Source organism: Scyliorhinus torazame, chromosome 12 (assembly GCF_047496885.1).
Source record: "Scyliorhinus torazame isolate Kashiwa2021f chromosome 12, sScyTor2.1, whole genome shotgun sequence".
NCBI classification, from domain to species: domain Eukaryota; kingdom Metazoa; phylum Chordata; class Chondrichthyes; order Carcharhiniformes; family Scyliorhinidae; genus Scyliorhinus; species Scyliorhinus torazame.
The window spans coordinates 184,890,604-184,913,609 of record NC_092718.1 but is presented as its reverse complement, the minus strand read 5'-3'; the positions used below and the strand labels follow the sequence as shown (position 1 = coordinate 184,913,609).

The window sequence follows — 23,006 nt, the reverse complement described above, 5'->3', positions numbered from 1 at the left end:
TGATTTGGAGATAATTGGTTGCTGGTTAAAGCTATGATATAGTTAATGTAAAACACTATTCTATAGTCAAACCACTTTGAGAAAAGGATTGATGCAGTGGTGTGTTTCATACATGTAGGAAGGCACTGCAGTCAACTTTGACTTAGTTGGTCAAACTCTTGCCTCTGAGTCAGAATGTTGTGGATTCAGGTCCCACTCGAGGCGGGATTCTCACATTCGGCGGCAGAGTGTCCACGCCATCGGAAACGCCGTCGTGTTTCACGCTGGAGCGGTTCACGCCACTCCAGCCTCCCATCCCGGCGTAAACTGTGTGCCGCGGGATACACGCATGCGCAGTGGCGCTTGCGCCAACCCGCGCATGCGCCGTGGCCTCCCACAATGCGCCGGACCCGACGTGACACGGCGCGGGAGTTCAGGGGCCGGCGCGGAAGAAAATAGGCCCGGGGAGCGAGAGGACGGCCCGCCGAATGGTGGGCCCCGATCGCGGGCCAGGCCCCATCGGAGGCCCCCCCCGGGGTCGGAGCACCTCCCCCCGCCCCCCCCCACCGCCCCCTCACAGGCCGCCCCCCGACCCTGAACGCAGAGTTCCTGCCGGCTGAGACAAGGTGTGGATGGCGGGACGACTCTGCCTTTTTAGAGCGGCCACTCGGCCCATGTACAGCAGCCCGTGACCGGCACTGCGCCAAACACGCCGCCGCCAATGGCGCGGAGAATCGTGTGCCGGCGTCAGGGTGGCGTGGCCCGGTAGCGGGGATTCTCCGGCCTGGCCACGGGCTGGGAGAATCCCGCCCAAGTTCTGAGCATAAGCATCTGGGCTGACGAGTCAGGGCATACTAGCGATGGCGGTATATCTTGCTGCCTGGGCCTCCTGGTGTGCTTGGTCCAGACTGACGTTTATACAGACTGCTGCCTGGGCGCATAGAGCATCCATCATAGCGTGGATACACCTGTGTATGTATGGTCGAGACATCTCAGACAGGTCCCCACTCGGCCACTGGAAAGACCCAGAGGCATAAACCTTCGGGGCAATCGTCACCTTGACGGCCACCAGGAGCGGGTATCCTCCTCCAAACCCCCACTGTCCCAGGTGCGTCATCATTTAGCACAGGAGCCACACTGTTTCCTTGGGTAGCTGAAATCTTAGGCAGCACAAGTGGTCCGGCATCTGCTCTAAGCACAGGCATTGACCCCGTGCCCTGATGTGGCACCTCTTTTGCACCTCCTGTTGGACGGCAGGCACTTGAGCATCAGCGGCTGGTCCCTGCTCTTCTGGGGCAGGCTCCTCTTGTGCAGGGTCTTCTCCGAGCAGGCTCTGTGCCTCCAGCTTCGTGAGTCCGCAACGGCATCTGTGGCCAGGTTGATAGCAAGCATTCCTGGCTGTGCTCTGAAATTCATTCTCAACGGGGGGGGGGGAGGATTAAGATGAGTATTCCCTTGCCCATCCAGGTCCAACAAGCTACATGGTGACCTTGAGTTGCACTTCAGCTCCACCCTCCATATGCCCCCCCCCCCCAAACCCACCCCCACCCCTCAGCCATTCCCCCTGATATGTTGCCTTCCAAACTGCACTCCTATCTCCAGAAGTGAGTGGCACTGGGGAACCTTTATCCCCACCACCTGTCCCTATCGCCAGGGATACCAGTGCTGCAGCAACCCGTGTCAGCGAAGGGCTCTGTGACTCCTGTTCTGTCTCCGCAGTGAGGAGCCTCTACTGTGTCCTCTTTAGGTGGGCCGTTCTTGATCTTTTTATGAGTGGGAACAGTTTCTCCCTATTTACTCTGTCCAGCCCCCTCGTGGTTTTGGATATCTCTATAAAATCTCTTCTTAGTCTTTTTCTTTCCAAAGAGAAATCCCAACTTCTCCAATCTACCCTCATAACGGAAGTTTCTCATCCCGAGAACCATTCTTGTAAACCTCTTCTGCACTTTCTCCAATGCATTCATTTCTTTGCTGTTGTGTGGCACTTCAAACTGTACACAATATTCCAGCTGAGTTCTAACTACTGACTTGTATAAGTTCAGTATAACCACCTTGTTCCTGTACTCTATGCCCCTTTTAATACAGCCCAGAATATTATATATTTTATTAACTTCGCGCTCAACCTGTCCTGCCACCTTTAATGACTGACGCACATGTACACCCAGATCCTTTGGCTCCTTCACTCTCAAGAATTTTGGCTGATATATCTCTGTAATATCTTGGATTCAATGTTATAAGTTGCTCCCATAGGCAGGTTGAGCATCTTACTTTTGGGAGTAACATATCTACTTGTACAGTGGCAGGAGCTGGGATCTAACAACAAATCTCTTTTGTGGCTGGAACCAGAACTGTGTCCTTTGCACAGGCATTTCATCAATCTCTCTGTAGGTGGACTGTAGCAAGACAGAGTTTGAATTATTGAACTGCTTGGTTGTGCAGTGAGGCAAATATATGAAGCAAATAGTTGTACGATTCACATAGTTTATTCAATCCAACCTTTATTCATGCAATGATGCAACGTAAGAATATCCGATGCTAGCCCAGTTCAGTAGACCATCTCACTTGACTTAAATAAGGGATTATCTCGCTGTCTCGGTGAAGGCTCTCAAAGATTTTCTTTCCACAAAGCTGTTTGCCCTTGTAGTTGTTTTTGTTTTAAAGTCTCTCTGTCAAAAAGCACATCCATCTTCTTTTTTTTCAACTCCCTCCCCCTCCCCACTCACAAACAGAGACCAGGGGCTTTTACAATCCACTTGCTGAGAGGTGTTTTCTGACCAGCCAGATCAGCGAGCAAATCATTTATTGTTTGGTGTCTAGGAAAAATCACTTCCATTTAGTCGGCTAAATTTGTTTTGTGTGACTTCTGGCCTGCAGCTCAACATAGAGTTTTGTCCCCTTTTAGACTAAACATCAATGTATATAACACATTTTAAAGTAGTTTGTATCTAGATCCTTAACCGTGGGAAAACGTCGTCAAAAATATCCAGGAGTGCCCCACCAGCGCTGCAGGGTTAAGCTAAAATTTGCTCCTCTTCTACATAATAAAATGGTGTAGTGGCAATAATGCCACTCACCAGGTCCATATGTTTACCAAGACTTCTTGCAGTCAATGATTTTGAAACCTATTTCTAAAATAGCCCTTAATGGAAATATCTGGATGAAATTCTGCTGTTGTCATAGAATTATGGATTAAAATGAATCTGTTATTTATCTGCAAAAAACGCGTACCAGCATAATCTTTTGCCAGATCAGTTTTGGCCCGTGCCAGTTTGAGCTGCTGCAGATGTCACCTACAACCTCAATCGTTTTTTAACATGAGCACACATGATATTAGGACAGATGTGATAAGCTCAAACAGCCTCCATTACGATACCTAATGTTCGATGGCTACAGAATCCCAACCTGTCAAACTGAAGCTGCATTGCTGTAATCTCTTTTAAAGCAACATATTGAAAAGGGTACCCTCGAGGATTATTATTTTAATTGATTAAGACAGTATTGGTGCTTTAAGTATCAATTCTGGCTGCTCAATACCTGCTCAAGTTGACACCATTTCATGAAAGCGTGCTGGATTAATTTTGTATTTGTTTATTAACACATCCCAGTGAAATAAATAATGTTAAAACATATCACTTGCATGTGATATTACCCTAAAATAAAAAGACAAGTTCAACAAACAATTCTTCCATGAAGGCATTGTCCGATAAGATTAATGTCATGAGTTTTTCTATTACATAGAAATGCATACTATGGAGGCAAAGAGTGCATAGAGTTGAGCAATTGTTTTTCTGTTCATTTTCTGGGTCTGCCTTTATTTATATAAACATCTGGAAATCACAAGCAGGAAAAGGCCAGCTGAGTCCATCACACCGTATTTATTATTCCATTGCAGAGTTGTTAGTTTTCTGGATATTATTATGAAAAGTAGGTAGTTGCTGCTCTGGAGCTGTTTATAAGAAAGGTCAAAGACTAGACAGGGCCATTCATCCCATTTGACCCTCATCCCTCTCTAATGTAATTCCTCCATTGTAGCCAGAGCCGGGGAGAGAAATTGCGGTGCCTGGTGCAGCCGGCCAATGGTGTTTCCTATTGTGGCCACCCCCACGCCGTCAGGAAATCCGCGTGAATGGGTGCTCTGCCGGCGAAGCGGGGGAACCTGCCAACGGAGACTCCCGCCCCATAACTTTAATAAAACATGGAGGAATAGTCACAGGGCCGCTAATTAGTTTTAGCAAGGAAACACCATATAATTAAACATGGAAGAATTGGATTTTGACACAATTCTCCTTTACTTCCCCCGCAGTTTAACAAATACACACAAGATCCACACAGATTACAAAGCACATTGTAAACCACAATGGTCTCATTAACACAAAGTCTGTTTAAGCACACAGATTAGCGGTGGCTAAGTACACACACTCCACTCTGAACCCCAAATGAATGTCTGCGGATTTCTCCTCTGAATCCACCAAGACGATTGTCACATGCGAGTTTACAAACTCTATTCCCAAAAACACGCTTTAAAAATTCTTTCTCAATAAGGCTTTCCATTCGCGGTTTGCCTCCTGAAATACAGTCCACGCTTTCCAAATGACTCTTTTGAACAAAGCTTCAACTCCATTTTTAATAGAGAATCTATTTCACCACCCCCTTTAGGATTTATTTGTCATGATTGCTGTACAATCTGTTCACAATTGCTTTAACTCTCGATTCCCAGGCTCTATTAAAATGGTATCAAACGTTTGATTTACCTCTGAAGTCTGCTGTTCCAATTTAAATCTGGTTACAGCAATTGTTTCTTTAACTCAGCACATTTTGCTTACTGTTCCTTGAATTCTTCTGAACAATATCTTGGTCTCTGTCATCTTAAGACGTTCCTTCTGTCCCAAATCCCTGGTTATCTGGACAGTAACTTCCTTGGCAGTATGCCTCTTTGAAGAAAAAAGGTGCATATGTGAGGTACAGGGATCTAAAAACAGATAAAGCACTTGAGGAATACAAGGAAAGTAGAAATGAGCTCAAGCAGGGAGTTAGGAGGGCACAAAGGGGTCACGAAATGTCCTTGGCAGACAGGATTCAGGAGAATCCCAAGGCATTTTATACGTATATTAGGAACAAGAGGCTAGCTAGAGAAAGAGTTGAACCATGCAAGGACAAAGGAGGGAAATTATGTACAGAACCAGAGGAAGTAGGTGAGGTCCTTCGTGAGTATTTTGCATTGTTATTCACAAAGGAGAGGGACATGTTGATTGGTGGTGTCTCAGAGGGATGTGTAAACACTTTAGAACAGTTCGCTATTATGAGGGAGGAAGTGTTAGATGTGTTAAAAAGCATTAAAGTAGACAAATCCACAGTGCCGGATGGCATCTGTCCCAGATCCATGAGGGAGGCAAGAGATGAAATCGCTGGGCCTCTGACAGAAATCTTTGTGTCCTCATTGGCCACAGGTGAGATCCCAGAGGATTGGAGGACAGCCAATGTTGTACCGTTATTTAAGAAGGGCTGCAGGGATATTATGGGTAATTATAGGCCAGTGAGCTTGACGTCAGTGATAGTGAAATTGTTGGAAAAGGTTCTCAGAGATAGGGGCCAGGATTCTCCGACCCTGCGCCGGGCTGGAAAATCGCCGCCTCGCCGCAGGCCCGCCGATTGTCCGGTGCCGATTCTGGGTCGCCCGTGGGATCGCCGCCGTGCCGGTTGGGGGCCGTTGAAAGCGCCCCCCCCCCCGTTGATTTTCCAGGCCTCGACGGGCGTGGGTTTCGAATATCTATATAGTCCTATCCAAATGCCAAATGCTATTTGATAATTATAGTCAATGGCAGGCCTAAACATTTTTCAGATTCCGGAACAATCACACAGGAATGTTTAATTTGTTAAAATGTTTTATAACCAATTTCTTGAAAATCGCTGTGTACATTTTTGAGGTATTTCAAGAAAATATTTTGAAAAGTATCAAAATGTTGAATACTTTAAATAGCATTTTGCTGAAGAGGGGATGGAAATGAAAAGTAAGTAAATGTATATCAACTGAGTTATGGTCGTAATATAAAATTTATTGCACTTGGCTGAAATTATTGTGATGTTAGTAATGTTTCTTACCTTTGACAGATTTGGAAGAGATCTGGAGCTTGGTTTTACAAGGGATTGCCAAAATTCATTCTGCCATTGAAGAGCACTGCTAGACACAGTGAGCTGCTCTTGCGACCTATTCAGATGGAACATGGGAAAAGTATTATTGTGAACCGATCGTATAGTTGGGCTAAAGGAAGAGGTTGGTGTTTTACCCTCTTTGCAGATTTATTACTGCCCTTCTCATATAATCTCCCTTTGCTCCTATGCCCCAAGAATATTAACTTCCTGCATCAACTGTACGTCTACGTGTTAATCTTCTTACTCCAGTTCCACCCAGCATGCAAAGGTTATCTGACAAATATCTTCCTTAAGGTCTTGTAACTGAGCATCTAAGCCCTTAAACTCCCTCAGATAGACCCCAGGTTACTTCTGTTTATGTCATTGGTTCCAAATTGAACCATTCCATTTTAGGTATTTTCCACTTTTTCTGTGTGCCCTTCACCCTGAGATGCCAACACACTAAAGATTCCTGGTTATGATTACTTGTCCAGTGATGGAATTTAAACTATAACCATTCTTCGATTCTAGTAATTTACTTGCAACTTACACCTCTATGTAGTCTTGCTCAGGGCCACCATTATCTTATGTTTTTATCCGCTTCAAAAATGCAACACTTCGTAAAAGCTCCCAACATTTTTGTCGCCACATATAGTCATGTATCTTTCACCTTCAGGAAGCTACTAATCCTGGGAGTACAATGGATTGGGATATTCTATTTAAATGAAGTTGACCCTGCAAAATCATTGCATGCACTGACAATTAGATGGGTGATCTTGGCACACTGCGAGAAAAATGCTGAATCAAAAGCCTGATGAAAATACCTACAGCATTTTGTATATTTAAATGTCAAGACTACAAATATGTGTATAAACGTTAAGTATCAAGGATATTTTGACAAATGACCGGTAGAGACCTATTGGTCCCATTTTATTTTCTCTATGACTTAAATAACCGCAGTGAAGGAATTTCAGAGAAACTGTAGGATAAAAAGGTATCTTCCTTCCTATTCAATCTACTTGAAAGAGCAGGGGCGGGATTCTCCACTCTCGCGCCGAAGTGCCCACGCCATCGTGATCGCCGTCGAGGTTCACGACGGCGCGAAACGGCCCCTATCCCGACCGATTCAGGGCCCGATAATGGGCTAGGAGCGGGGCCAGGTCATCTAAACGCGCCAGGCCTTGTCGCCGCATAAATGTGGCGCCACATACATGACGCGGCCGGTGCCGCATAACTGGCGTCACCCGCGCATGCGTGGTTGCCGTCCTCTCCGAGTTCGCCCCGCAAGAAGATGGCAGACGGATCTTGTGGGGCTGCGGAAGGAAGGAGGTCCTCCTTGAGAGAGGACGGCCCGACGATCGGTGGGCACCGATCGCGGGCCAGACCCCATTTGAGGTACCCCCCGGACCGGCTTCGCGAGAAATTTTGGCGACCCAGGCGATTCTCCCAACCGGCGCGGGAGTGGAGAATCCCGCCCCTGGTTTCTGGTCATGTTGACCTGATGGATAGTTCCTCCCATATTCATGGTGTTTAAAACCCGAAAGTAATTCTGCTTTAGTATCGAACAGCAAGGTTTAACATTGGTTAACAGGTAAACTTAAGGCACAAAGCCTTTCCTTGCTGAGAGAATTTATTGACTTTGTTCAGTGTCAACATCCCTCATGCAGTGATCCAACTATTCCCGATTGATATATGTTCAAATACCCATTGCTTGTTTCTCTTAACAATGTCATTGACATTAACAATGTAATTGATGAGACATTGACATTACGGACTTGGTTTAAGGGGTACGGAATGCCCATTGGTTGTTTGTGTTTTGATTTTCTATAAAGTTTTGTGTTGTTTTCACTCGATGAGGACAGATTTGGGCTGAGGTTTGGGACATGGAAAAGTAATTGCTCAGTTTGAGGTGTGACAGATCTGCCAGCACCAGTGAAGCCACCTTTTAAACCAACCTTTGGTGTCACATTTTGTTTGTTAACACACCTGTGAAGCTCTTTGGGATATTTTGCAGCATTAAAGGCACAATATAAACGTAATTTATAGCAGTGAAAGTTGGAAAGAATCATAGAATCATAAGATTATAACATTTACAGTACAAAAGGAGGCCATCAGCCCATCGGGTCTGCACCAGTCCTTGGAAAGAGCACCCCACTTAAGCCCACACCTCCACCCTATCCCCATAACCCAGTAACCCCACCTAAATGAGAGGAACGTAAGAGGAAAGAAGGCAAGATTTTTCTTAGAATGATTTATGCTTAAATAATGTCCCACTGAGCTTCTAATGGCCTAATATAATAGTTTATTTCTCATACTGTTTACCAATAGTTTCTTTGTTTGAAATAATGGCACGAGTGATGATTTCCACACGCAGTCGATGCTTAAATTGAAAGCATATTGAATGTATTGAGCAGCAATTTTCCTTTTTTGGTTCTTATTCTGCAAGATGGCTATCACATTTCCTTGTTCAGCTTTTAAAAACAATATTGGTAGATTCGGGTACGGAGTGGAGACGAGAAGACATTTTGTGTACAAGTGAAATTTAAAGATATTGGGGTAGGTACCAGTAAAAGTGAATGTTACAATGAAAGGGACACAAATTTTGAAAGCCTTGCAAGGCATCTTAAGCTATTAGTAACCAAGGTTTATGGGATGGGCGATTCAGAATGAATGGAGAGGAGATCCCGTGTGCAGGCTTGAGGCTGCTGTTGGTAACAGTTTTGTTGGTCTGAAGAAATCTTTGTAGTCTTTATTGACTCTTCAAATCATTTACAAATATACAGCAAAGGGTAGGAATATCTCCATGCCTGCTGGTACACGTGGCTGTGTCTAACACTCAGCTGACCCTGGGTACAAGTCATGTGCTCTCTTACATCACTGTGTGGGCAGCACCATACTCAGTCCCACATTAACCCTATGCACCAGGCCTTTGTACTCCAGAGGTCATACATCACCAGTTCTGCACCTTATTGCCTGAGTTCCTCACTCCATGATAGAGTAGTTGTTTTAGTAGCAGATAACCCAGTGCTACATCTGGCTCAAATGAACATGGATATTAGAACTGTGAACAGTATCTTTTGTGCAATCCTTTGGTGTTTCACCTTTCCAATAATTAAGATGGAGCATTCTCAGTGGGAAACACATTGATGGCAGCAAGGGTGTTGCAGAGAAAAATATAGTTGAACAGTTGCCACAAAGGCTCATGAGAATCTAAGTGCCAGGAGAAAGAAAGTGGAGCGATAGTCTCAAAGCTGTATGGTCCCTATGAGGCCTTGACACTAATTCCAATGGTCATCATTTATATATAAAACCAGGAAGTCCTGGAAATAATCAGTAAGTCTGGCAGCATATCATATGTGCAGAGAGAAACAGAGTTAATGTTTTGAGTCCAATATGACTCTCTTCGGAACTGACCATCCTTTACAGTTGTACTGGAAACAATATTCAGCAAGGGAAAAGTTCACAAGTGGTGTTAGTATGGTGTCTCTTGTGTGATTTAGATGTTGTAATGAAGCTTCCACCTGCTTCTATGGTTCACTGGAATTGTTGCCAAGTGCAAATAGACCAAGGGCGGGATACTCCGGTCCACCAGCCGCGTTTTCCAGAGCAGCGCGACCCCGCCAGCAGCGGGATTCTCCGTTCCCACAGCTGGCCAATGGGATTCCGCATTGTGGCCACCCCAGGCCATCGGGAAATCCGTGGGCATGGGTGTGTCACGCAGCAGACTGGAGGATCCCGCCGACAGAGAATTCCGCTACAGATATCCGGTGACCTCCATGGCTTTGATGCTCATCCAACTCTTTAAAAAATTGAAAGCTCGTGAACATAAGTTGCTGGTGCACATTGGGCCCATTGGAAGTCTAGATGTCCGCACTTGCACTGTTTTTGCCCAATAAGTTTAAACATCCAATGGATTGGATTTATTTATTGTCACGTGTACCGAGGTACAGTGAAAAGTATTGTTCTGAGTACAGTCCAGATAGATCATTCCATACTTGAAAAAACATAGGGCATACATAAATACACAATGTAAATACACAGGCATCAGGTGAAGCATACAGGTGTGTAGTATTAATCAGTAGAGAAGATATGTGTGGAGATCAGATCAGTCCATAAGAGGGTCATTTAGGAGTTTGGTAACAGCGGGGAGGCTAATTTACACAGACATAGACCCTCCTTGAATATATATTACACTGATCTCAGTGTCAGAGATTTAGGTTTGATATGCGCTACTTGTCCAGAAACGTACTCCAGAATTGTTACGCTGTTTAATCTCTGATGTAACTCCGTGATTAACAGGGTAATCCAACTCACCACTCCGCACTCATACCCTCGTGACCCAACTGCCCACTGCTCCTTGACTCTAACACCCCATGAACCAACTACACCCTGATCCAGCTACCTACCACTCGCCAGACCTGAATATACAACCCCCCCCCCCGCCCCGAACCAGATGGGAGATCCCAGCAGGACGTGAGTATAAAGATAATCATTCAGTGATCTCCACAGACTGCAGCATTACCGCTGATTGTAAGATCTGGCCCATTATATTTAAATGTTTTTCAGCATTTAATGTCTTGATGCCTTGGGGTGATGGAACTTATTCTATAATGCACCTAATGGAAATTAGAGTGTGCAAAAAAACAAGAATATCTTTTCTTAATGACTTTAAAGATGATTCCCACTGTTGAGTGCAGGATTTAATGAAGATAAATTAGTTGATATTACTTTTACATGCTGTGTCATTGTTGATTGGTTATCAGAGATTATAAATGAAGTATTGCAAATTAAGTACAACCAAAATCTGTAAGATACAAAAGTTAATCTTTAATCAATGCATTTATCCTTTTCAGTAATTAATAAACTGTTGGGCCAAGTTGATAAATACAACTGAGTTGCACGTTTGTTTGATAAAATAGTTTTAACAGATGTAGCGCAAGACGGTCTGGATTTTCATCCTCAAGATGAGCAGCGAGATTCAGGAAAATTCCCAGCTTGACCTTCCTGCCTCAGGAGAAAGTGCCTGCACAGGCGGATCTTCATTGCTGGGGTGTGGGCGAGGGCCGGAATCAGACCAACCTATCTGGGAACAACTTTGGAGACAGCTAATGGGGCTGCAGGGCGTGGAGGGTGTTTCATTGACCCGTTTTTGTCCCAGTTAAAGTAAAAACATGACCCCTCAGACCCCTTCACTCCATGCCACCTCATTGCCCCCATGCCATGCTCTGCCCTTCCACCCACCCTTGTGGCACCGATAGGGTACTTCCATGCCCCATGATCCCATATGTCCCCATGCCATGGCTATGGCACTTTCATGCCCATTGACCCACTGTGTACTGTGTAGATCCAATAAATCCTATAGTGTGTATCTGCAAAGAAAAAGCTTTTTTAAAAAGTAGTTCATTCATAACTTTCTATTTTGAAAAAAGGAGAAAGCTATGAATAAATTACATTTCCAGAAGCTTTAAAAAAAATTAATTCCACTATACATTAATGTTCATTATCCCTGTATACACTGTCTGGAATCAGTGGGTTATGTTGTAGCTTCACCAGGTTGACACCCCATTTTTAGGTATGCCTAGTGCTGCTCCTGGTATACCTCCTGCGCTTTTAATTGAACCAGGGTTGATCTCCTGGCTTGGTGTTAATGGTAGGGTGGGGAAAATTCTATGCCATGCGATTGTAGATTGTGGTTGTGTACAAATCAGCTGTGCTGATGGCCCACATTATCTCATAGTGCTAGATCTCTTTGAAATCTATCCCATTTTACATGGTGGTTGTGCCACACATCATGATGGAGGGTATCCTCATCTCCACAAGAACTGCACGGTGGTCACCCTTACCAAATCTGTCATGGATAGATGCATCTGCGGCAGGCAAGTTGGTAAGGATGGTGAAGTATGTTTTTCCCTCTTGTTGGTACCTCAACACGTGCCGCAGACGCAGTCCAGCAGTTATGTCCCTTAGGACTGGCCATCTCAGATCTCAGCTTGTAGTGGTGCTGTTGACCACTCCTGATGATGGGCATTGAAGTCACCCACCCAGAGTACCTGACTCCATGAAAGGTTTGGAGGAGTAAGCGACACCTATCTCTGCAATGGAGCCAGCCAGTTTGGGTGTGCCAGATGTGGGCTTTTGACAAAAGCAGCTTGCACCCTGTAAAGGCACTCTGGAAAATCGGACAACCTGGGAATGGAGTCGGGAATTGGGATCCGTCTAACATTTTTAAAGAGCTCAGTGCAGCAGAGGGGTCATCTCCCCTCCTGTGGCGTGTTCTGCAGCGGAGGACGGGGGGATCGTGAGTGGGTGGCAGCGAAATAATTTGATCGCCCCAATGTCAATGAGGGTTCCCGTTGAACACACCCTTCGCCTCCACGAAATCAGCGGTGGGGGTGCACCGTCTGCGGGACCGTAAGATCCCGCCAGCATGCATGGCCGGAAAACCCCACCCTTTGTTTTCAATGTAATCATTTCCTTTTAAAATGAAGTTGTAGCCACTTGTAGCAACACATTTCATGTTCTGTTTATTCTTTAAGAGGAAAAATACCTTCCAGCATCTTACTTTTCTCTTCTAGTAATAATCCTGAGGCTATTTCATTGTACCATATTGCCAAACCACAGCGAGAAAGAGGGTAATTTTAAGCTAACCCACTTGTATTATCTATTGAGGTAGTGGAGAGTGGGGAGCCAGCATTCCACCTAATCCCATGGGTTTCATACTCAACAATTTAAGTTAAAGTCACCACCAGTATTTCACTATTTACCCTGAAAACCTTCCATAATTTTGAAAAATTTCTATTAGGTCTCTTGCTGCCCCTTCCATGTTTTCAGGAAACTAAGCTCCTTCTGCACAACTATAACTTTTCATTTCTGTTATAATTCTCAGGAATCTTGGTTGTAAACCTTTCAAAACATTGCACATAATAACATGCTCATGGTTGCACACAGTGCTTCAACTATATTGCTCAAATTCAACCACACTTACTCACTTTTATATTTAATTTCCCTATGTATGAAATTCAGAATCCCATTACGTTTTTATAGCCTTCTCATACCTTTTACTACAAAATCATCCCTTTTTAAAAAAAACGAATATCTTCTCTCTGGATTGGAGTGGCAAGGATTTGCTGCCCATCCCGCTTTGCCCTTGAGGCAGCAAAAATAATTTGCCCAGCCATTTCAGAGGGCAAAGGGCAACCCAGTTGTTGTGTGCTCCTTCGATCAGAGGCGAGATTCCCGGTCCCACTGGACCAGTTTTCTAGTGCAGCGCACCCCCGCTGAATTCTCCTTCCCGCCAGTCGGCCAATGGGGTTTCCCCATAGTGGGCAGCCCCACGCCGTCGGGTAATCCCCGGGTGTGGGTGCGCTGCCGACGCAATGGAGGATCCCGCCAGTGGAGAATCTAGCCCCAATGCAGTCTTCCCATTTATGTTGTACTTTCTTTTGAGCGCACTACATCCACATTGCAGCACTGAACATTTCTCTGCTTTGTAGTGTCTCTGCCACCTGTGGTGAATGTATAGTGCTAATAATTCACCAGTGCATTTGTATCATGTTCTGCTGTTGTGTTATATTATTAACCCAGTGGGCTCCACCTATGGGCCATTGTGTGGCTTCTTATTGAGGCATGTACGGGCTCTGCCCATGGCTCCTCCCCTTAAGAGGAAGTATAAAGAGCAGCTGACCTGCAGGCAGTTCCCAGTATTGTACCAGTCGCAGGCAGGCACTGTTCTAAGCTGATTAAAACCACGGTATACTTCTCCACGTGTCTTCGAGTGAATTGATGGTCGCATCTTTATGGGCAGCACGGTAGCATTGTGGATAGCGCAATTGCTTCACAGCTCCAGGGTCCCAGGTTCGAATCCGGCTTGGGTCACTGTCTGTGCGGAGTCTGTACAGGATCCCCGTGTGTGCGTGGGTTTCCTCCGGGTGCTCTGGTTTCCTCCCACAGTCCAAAGATGTGCAGGTTAGGTGGATTGGCCATGATAAATTGCCCTTAGTGTCCAAAATTGCCCTTAGTGTTGAGTGGGGTTACTGGGTTATGGGGATAGGGTGGAGGTGTTGACCTTGGGTAGGGTGCTCTTTCCAAGAGCCGGTGCAGACTCGATGGGCCATATGGCCTCCTTCTGCACTGTAAATTCTATGATAATCTATGATCACCACCTACCTACTCAAGTTGCCAAGCTGTCCTTTCATCCTGCATTCTTTTCATTGTGCCCTTTAATTTGCTATCATTAGCAAACTGCAACATCGGCTCGTGTCTAAACACCTGAGAGAAAACAAAGAGAGCATGGTTCCATCCCTACCGATGTTGTCGGGTCTGCTGAGTCCTTCCAGCATTCTCTGTTCTTGATCGAGATTCCAGCATCCGCAGTATTTTGCTTATTCTTTTATGCTTACCTTTTTCTTCCTGTCTCCAACCATCTCCGTAGCCAGCTGCCTTAATTTTTGCAGGCCACCCTCATCAAAAGCCTTCTGAAAATCGATACCAACAGCCTCCACCACATTCCATTTATCTGTGTTTGAATTCTAAAAAAGGTTTTGTTTTTAAACACAAACAAATTAGTGTTAGGTTGCTACCCGCCTACATAAGTAAGAATAGAGGGTACAATTGTTTTCTCAAAAAATAGGAAACACAGCAACCAATCTGTGCATCGGGAAGAAGTAAACGACTAGATCGTCTGATTTTAGGTGTTGGTTAAGGAAATCAAGAAAACTCTCTTGATTTTTTAATTAGATACACCTGAGAGTACACCACAGTGCTCAGGTTTAACATCCAATCCAAAAGATGGTACCCCAGTCAATACAATGCTCCCACCAATTATGTACTGGAACATCAGCTTGGAATTTTTACTCGCTTCCGTGGGTTAGGACTTGAACCTGCAACTTTTTTACTCAAGCGAGGGAGCTACCAACTGAGTCATGGATAGGCCCAAATAGAATGACACTATAATTTAGAACGCTTCTGGAGAGCATTAAGACATCTCAACCTATCAGCCACCTTTTCCAAGGCCAGGGTGGCTGAGAGTTAAGAAGTGATATAAGGATACAGGGAAAGGGCAGACCAGTGGGTGTTCGTTTCTGTCAGAAGACAAGTAGATGGGCAGCCCTGCACCTCGCCTGGTGGCGCGACACGAAAAACTTGCCAGGAGCATTTTCCTCTATCCTACGCCACAGAACCATCCCATAGGTTAGGACTGCAGATGGTTTTGAGAACAAAGAACAAAGAAATGTACAGCACAGGAACAGGCCCTTCGGCCCTCCAAGCCCGTGCCGACCATGCTGCCCGACTAAATTACAATCTTCTACACTTCCTGGGTCCGTCTCCCTCTATTCCCATCCTATTCATGTCTTTGTCAAGATGCCCCTTAAATGTCTCTATCGTCCCTGCTTCCGCCACCTCCTCCGGTAGCGAGTTTCAGGCACCCACTACCCTCTGTGTAAAAAAACTTGCCTCGTACATCTACTCTAAACCTTGCCCCTCTCACCTTAAACCTATGCCCCCGAGTAATTGACCCCTCTACCCTGGGGAAAAGCCCCTGACTATCCACTCTGTCTGTGCCCCTCATAATTTTGTAGACCTCTATCAGGTCGCCCCTCAACCTCCGTCGTTCCAGTGAGAACAAACCGAGTTTATTCAACCGCTCCTCATAGCTTAATGCCCTCCATACCAGGCAACATTCTGGTAAATCTCTTCTGTACCCTCTCTAAAGCCTCCACATCCTTCTGGTAGTGTGGCGACCAGAATTGAACACTATACTCCAAGTGTGGCCTAACTGAGGTTCTATACAGCTGCAACATGACTTGCCAATTCTTATACTCAATGCCCCGGCCAATGAAGGCAAGCATGCCTTATGCCTTCTTGACTACCTTCTCCACCTGTATTGCCCCTTTCAGTGACCTGTGGACCTGTACTCCTAGATCTCTCTGACTTTCAATACTCTTGAGGATTCTACCATTCACTGTATATTCCCTACCTGCATTAGACCTTCCAAAATGCATTACCTCACATTTGTCCGGATTAAACTCCATCTGCCATCTCTCTACCCAAGTTCCAAACAATCTAAATCCTGCTGTATCCTCTGACAGTCCTCATCGCTATCCGCAATTCCACCAACCTTTGTGTCGTCTGCAAACTTACTAATCAGACCAGTTACATTTTCCTCCAAATCATTTATATATACTACAAACAGTAAAGGTCCCACCACTGGTCACAGCCCTCCAATTAGAAAAGCATCCTTCCATTGCTACTCTCTGCCTTCGATGACCTAGCCAGTTCTGTATCCACCTTGCCAGCTCACCCCTGATCCCGTGTGACTTCACCTTTTGTACTAGTCTACCATGAGGGACCTTGTCAAAGGCCTTACTGAAGTCCATATAGACAACATCCACTGCCCTACCTGCATCAATCATCTTTGTGACCTCCTCGAAAAACTCTATCAAGTTAGAGAGACATGACTTCCCCTTCACAAAACCATGCTGCCTCTTGCTTCCAAATGGGAGTAGATCCTGTCTCGAAGAATTCTCTCCAGTAATTTCCCTACCACTGAAGTAAGGCTCACCGGCCTGTAGTTCCCTGGATTATCCTAGCTACCCTTCTTAAACAGAGGAACAACATTGGCTATTCTCCAGTCCTCCGGGACATCACCTGAAGACAGTGAGGATCCAAAGATTTCTGTCAAGGCCTCAGCAATTTCCTCTCCAGCCTCCTTCAGTATTCTGGGGTATATCCCATCAGACCCTGGGGACTTATCTACCTTAATATTTTTTAAGATGCGCAACACCTCGTCTTTTTGGATCTCAATGTGACCCAGGCTATCTACACACCCTTCTCCAGACTCAACATCTACCAATTCCTTCACTTTGGTGAATACCGATGCAAAGTACTCATTTAGTACCTCGCCCATTTCCTCTGGCTCCACACATAGATTCCCTTGCCTATCCTTCAGTGGGCCAACCCTTTCCCTGGCTACCCTCTTGCTTTTTATGTACGTGTAAAAAGCCTTGGGATTTTCCTTAACCCTATTTGCCAATGACTTTTCGTGACCCCTTCTAGCCCTCCTGACTCCTTGCTTAAGTTCCTTCCTACTTTCCTTATATTCCACACAGGCTTTGTCTGTTCCCAGCCTTTTAGCCCTGACAAATGCCTCGTTTTTCTTTTTGACGAGGCCGACAATATCTCTCGTTATCCAAGGTTCCCGAAAATTGCCGTATTTATCCTTCTTCCTCACAGGAACATGCCGGTCTTGAATCCCTTTCAACTGACACTTGAAAGCCTCCCACATGTCAGATGTTGATTTGCCCTCAACCATCCGCCCCCCAATCTAGGTTCTTCAATTCCCGCCTAATATTGTTATAATTAGCCTTCCCCCAATTTAGCACATTCATCCTAGGACCACTCTTATCCTTATCCACCAGCACTTTAAAACTTACTGAATTGTGGTCACTGTTCCCGAAATGCTCCCCTACTGAAACTTCTACCACCTGGCCGGGCTCATTGCCCAATACCAGGCCCAGTACCGCCCCTTCCCTAGTTGGACTGTCTACATATTGTTTTAAGAAGATCTCCTGGATACTCCTTACAAACTCTGCCCCGTCTAAGCCCCTGGCACTAAGTGAGTCCCAGTCAATATTGGGGAAGTTGAAGTCTCCCATCACCACAACCCTGTTGTTTTTACTCTTTTCCAAAATCTGTCCACCTATCTGCTCCTCTATCTCCCGCTGGCTGTTGGGAGGCCTGTAGTAAACCCCCAACATTGTGACTGCACCCTTCTTGTTCCTGATCTCTACCCATATAGCCTCACTGCCCTCTGAGGTGTCCTCCCGTAGTACAGCTGTGATATTCTCCCTAACCAGTAGCGCAACTCCGCCACCCCTTTTACATCCCCCTCTATCCCGCCTGAAACATCCAAATCCTGGAACGTTTAGCTGCCAATCTTGCCCTTCCCTCAACCAGGTCTCTGTAATGGCAACAACATCATAGTTCCAAGCACTAATCCAAGCTCTACGTTCATCTGCCTTACCCGTAATACATCTTGCATTAAAACATATGCACCTCAGGCCACCAGACCCGCTGTGTTCAGCAACTTCTCCCTGTCTGCTCTGCCTCAGAGCCACACTGTCCCTATTCCCTAGTTCTCCCTCAATGCTCTCACCTTCTGACCTATTGCTCCCGTGCCCACCCCCCTGCCATACTAGTTTAAACCCTCCCGTGTGACACGAGTAAACCTCGCGGACAGGATATTTATGCCTCTCCAGTTTAGATGCAACCCATCCTTCTTATATAGGTCACACCTGCCCCGGAAGAGCTCCCAGTGGTCCAGATAACGGAAACCCTCCCTCCTACACCAGCTGTTTAGCCACGTGTTTAGCTGCTCTATCTTCCTATTTCTAGCCTCACTGGCACGTGGCACAGGGCGTAATCCCGAGATTACAACGCTTTTAACTTTCTGCCTCGCTCCCTGAACTCCTGCTGCAGGACCTCATGCCCCTTCCTGCCTATGTCGTTAGTACCAATATGTACAACGACCTCTGCCTGTTTGCCCTCCCCCTTCAGGATGCCCTCTACCTGTTCGGAGACATCCTGGACCCTGGCACCAGGGAGGCAACATACCATCCTGGAGTCTCTTTCACGTCCACAGAAGCGCCTATCTGTGCCCCTGACTATAGAGTCCCCTATTACTATTGCTCTTCTGCGCTTTGACCCTCCCTTCTGAACATCAGAGCCAGCCGTGGTGCCACTGCTCTGGCTGCTGCTGTTTTCCCCTGAGAGGCTATCCCCCCTGACAGTATCCAAAGGGGTATACCTGTTCGAGAGGGGGACAACCACAGGGGATCCCTGCACTGACTGCCTGCCCTTTCTGGTGGTCACCCATTTCTCTGCCTGCACCTTGAGTGTGACCACATTTATATAACTGCTATCTATGACGCTTTCTGCCACCTGCATGCTCCTAAGTGCATCCAACTGCTGCTCCAACCGAACCATGCGGTCTGTGAGGAGCTCCAGTTGGGTGCACTTTCTGCAGATGAAGCCATCTGGGACGCTGGAAGCCTCCCGGACCTGCCACATCTCACAGTCAGAGCACTGCACCCCTCTAACTGACATTGCGTCAATTAATTAGTAAATTAATATTAAAGTAAAAAAAAAAATGTTACTGTTAACTATCTGTTTCCTCGCACTCGATTTCTACCATAAATGTGAAAGCTAAATATAGTACTCTCTGATCTCTGGCTTAGATACCCCTCTAAATTATAATTAAGTAATTATGTTTAATTAGTTACCAATGCTTAATTTTTTTAATTTAGTGTAGATTCCCAACCAGCCACTAAGGTCACAGCTTTTCTGTGCTGTCACTTCAGTTTCCCCCCCCCCCCCACACACACAATTTGAAAAGGTAATAAAAATAAAAATGAGTAAAAATCACTTACTTACCTTCTTACCTCCTGAGGGTGTTAGATGTTCTCAGGTTCTCTCCCTGACAGAGACTGCTCCTCCTCCTCCGAATGGCTCAATAAACTAGGCCGCGATCTTTTTAAATCTCCGCTCCGACTCGCAGCTCCCGCGCTTTTTAAATCTCCGCTCCGACTCGCAGCTCCCGTACTTTTTAAATCTCTGCTCCGACTCGCAGCTCCCGCTCTTTTTAAATCTCTGCTCAGACTCGCAGCTCCCGCGCTTATTAAGTCTCTGCTCTGACCCGCAGCTCCCACTCTTTTTAAATCTCCGCTCCGACTCTCAGCTCCCGCTCTTTTTAAATCTCCGCTCCGACTCGCAGCTCCCGCTCTTTTTAAATCTCCGCTCCGACTCTCAGCTCCCACTCTTTTTAAATCTCCGCTCCGACTCTCAGCTCCCACTCTTTTTAAATCTCCGCTCCTACTCTCAGCTCCCGCTCTTTTTAAATCTCCGCTCCGACTCTCAACTCCCGCTCTTTTTAAATCTCCGCTCCGACTCTCAGCTCCCGCTCTTTTTAAATCTCCGCTCCGACTCTCAGCTCCCGCTCTTTTTAAATCTCCGCTCCGACTCTCAGCTCCCGCTCTTTTTAAATCTCCGCTCCGACTCTCAGCTCCCGCTCTTTTTAAATCTCCACTCCGACTCTCAGCTCCCGCTCTTTTTAAATCTCCACTCCGACTCTCAACTCCCGCTCTTTTTAAATCTCCGCTCCGACTCTCAGCTCCCGCTCTTTTTAAATCTCCGCTCCGACTCTCAGCTCCCGCTCTTTTTAAATCTCCGCTCCGACTCTCAGCTCCCGCTCTTTTTAAATCTCCGCTCCGACTCGCAGCTCCCGCGCTTTTTAAATCTCCGCTCCGACTCGCAGCTCCCGCTCTTTTTAAATCTCCGCTCTGACTCTCAGCTCCCGCGCTTTTTAAATCTCCCCTCCGACTCGCAGCTCCCGCGCTTTTTAAATCTCCGCTCCGACTCTCAGCTCCCGCTCTTTTTAAATCTCCGCTCCGACTCTCAGCTCCCGCGCTTTTTAAATCTCCGCTCCGACTCGCAGCTCCCGCTCTTTTTAAATCTCCGCTCCGACTCTCAGCTCCCCCGCTTTTTAAATCTCCGCTCCGACTCGCAGCTCCCGCGCTTTTTAAAGAAGTTGAAATTAATGGCATAAAAATTGGGTGGGTGCTATAAAGAGCAGGTGATTTACTCCCTCAGGTTACTTCCCAGACAATAGAGCTAAAAATCCAATCCCGTGTCTTTCACTTGTGATTTTGGCATTGATCTGTTTGTGTTTGCACTTATTTCTTGGTGTGATGTTCTGTGGTGTTATATAATGTCCTTTTCTGTGTCTGTATGTTTTTGGTGTGTTTTCTGTCTTGCAAATTTATACGCTTAAAATACCTACCATAATGTTTTTTGCTGAAGTGCCTTTTGTGGCTTTGATCTGCTGCTTTCGGTGTTTTCTCATGTTGGCTTTCTAAGCACATCTCTTTGAGGGTAAGGTGTGGCCATGCTCCTCTTCTGCTTCAATGTATGTCACCTTCTCCTGGGGCAGGGGGACAGAAATGTCAGTGCATCTTTCTATTTATGTTTAATTTATTTGTGTTCTTTTGTATCCCTTTTATTTTTCTGTGCAATGTGGTGCTTGACTCCTTCTGGAATAGGGCTCGATGTCTCTCCTTTGGTCACCAGTATATTTTGATGTGCATTGCACTGAACCTTGGGGTAGGTTCCCCTCACGCCAGTAAAGCTATTCACAATGGTGCCTTATGTCTTTCCCTCTGTGCACTATTTCTGAACTGCAGGATCACTGTGAGCAGAGAGCAGCTTAAATGGTCTGCAATATTATTGGAGGCAGTGAAGAAAACAGGAAAGTAGCAAAATAGGAATATGGCAGCAACGGAGTGCATAACAAGCTTGTAAGCAAGTGAACGGCACGCCAGGCAGTGGCTGTGGTGTTAGGGTTAAGAGGAAGAAGCCAATGATAAGCTGACACTGTAAGTTGCAGGATCTCTGCTTTCAGGACCTTTGTGCTAATGTCTTGGCTTTTGGATCAAATTTGTTGTTTTTTACCTCTGTACGTGTTCTACCAATGCAGGAAAATTGACACACTGACTTGTATATGAATCGTTAGAAATTTCTGACTGTTCTTTGGTGTTGTATCTGTAACTGATTATGGTAAGAATGGGGATATAGCTTTAGTTTTACAAAATCCATCTTTTAATCAAATAAATTTGATTTGCCATCTCTTTTGGATATTTTCTTAGAATGGTCGGTGAAGACTCGATGGGCTGAATGGCCTCCTTCTGCACTGTAGGGATTCAATGATTTTATGATAGTCATGAGCAAGAGTACTGCATCGTCCTTTGATTAGTAATGGACTTACAAAAAATTTAGGTTCGTAATTTTCAGTAATTTAATTTGATGAACAACTATAGTTATTTCAAGTCTATTTGAAATCAGTGTTAGGGTGATGGTGCTGGACACTGTGCTTCTACGTAACAGCTTCTGTTGCAAAGTAATGTAAGGTCTTTAGTCAGTATGTGAGTGATTAGGCACAAGTATGAAGAATTGTCTGTCACTGAAGAAACAGTCTAAACAACCTATTATAGTAGAAACTCGCATAGTTGTGTGGTTAATGCCTTCATCAGTGAAAGTGTAAACCAGTTTATCCACACAGCGTAATATAACTGGTACAGAGGTTGTATGGTTTCGTTTTACGTTACTTGGGGGACAAATGCACAGGAAGTGTAGCCAATGCATATCCAAGGGACCGAATAGCTCTTCGAGGGGAATTCGCAGATTGCCTTTAATTTTTGTAGTTGAACAAATGAAAACTCAAGCTTTTCCCTTCAAAGTATTTTTGGCTTCATTCATCTCAAGAGTCAACTGTTCAAATGGATTCTGAACTCTGCAAGTCCCTTCAGCCTTAAATTCATAATACTAAGAAAGTAGATTTCCTTGGTTGGCTATTTGTAGCAACACTTTAAACACACTCCTTATATAAGGGCACAAGATTTTCTATTAATTCTGAGCAGAGGAAACGTTTTGCTACTTGAATGAATGAGAGCATTGTACATTGGGGATAGAATAAAGAAGAAATATTTTACTTGTGAGGTAGCTCCATTTATTTTTTTTGCGTTTCGATAAGTACCAGTGTTGGAGTACACAGGAGACAGCATTCTCTTCACAGTGGGCCATCATTAGCACCACATCTGAGAGCCTGACAAAATTTATTAAGCACGCAGTATAATCCATGCTTGAAGCATTATATTTGCAACAAAATACATTAACACTTTATTACTTCATACAATCCAACTTTATTTTGAAAAGAGTCCTTTGCATTGACAGAATGCAGTATATTTTAGATGACGGTGTGTTAAATGGCATTGCACTCCATCTGCAGGACTTTGTGCTAGGTGTTAATTCAAGGTCACAATATTAAGAGCAGTGTGTGCACAACTCTG

The 23,006-nt window shown here is 45.4% G+C and overlaps 1 protein-coding gene across 10 annotated transcripts in view; it reads left to right on the top strand.

Moving 5' to 3' along the window:
- The window catches only part of LOC140386791 (rab effector Noc2-like), a 291,632-nt gene that overhangs the window by 210,967 nt on the left and 57,659 nt on the right, over positions 1–23,006 (top strand). For all 10 annotated transcript variants that reach the window (XR_011933672.1, XM_072469490.1, XM_072469500.1 and 7 more), the window contains one exon: positions 6,088–6,250. Coding sequence is in view for 9 of the 10 variants with exons in the window: in XM_072469490.1 (XP_072325591.1) it covers positions 6,088–6,250 (163 nt within the window). In the remaining variant the exon portion in view is untranslated. The remainder of the gene's footprint in view (positions 1–6,087; positions 6,251–23,006) is intronic.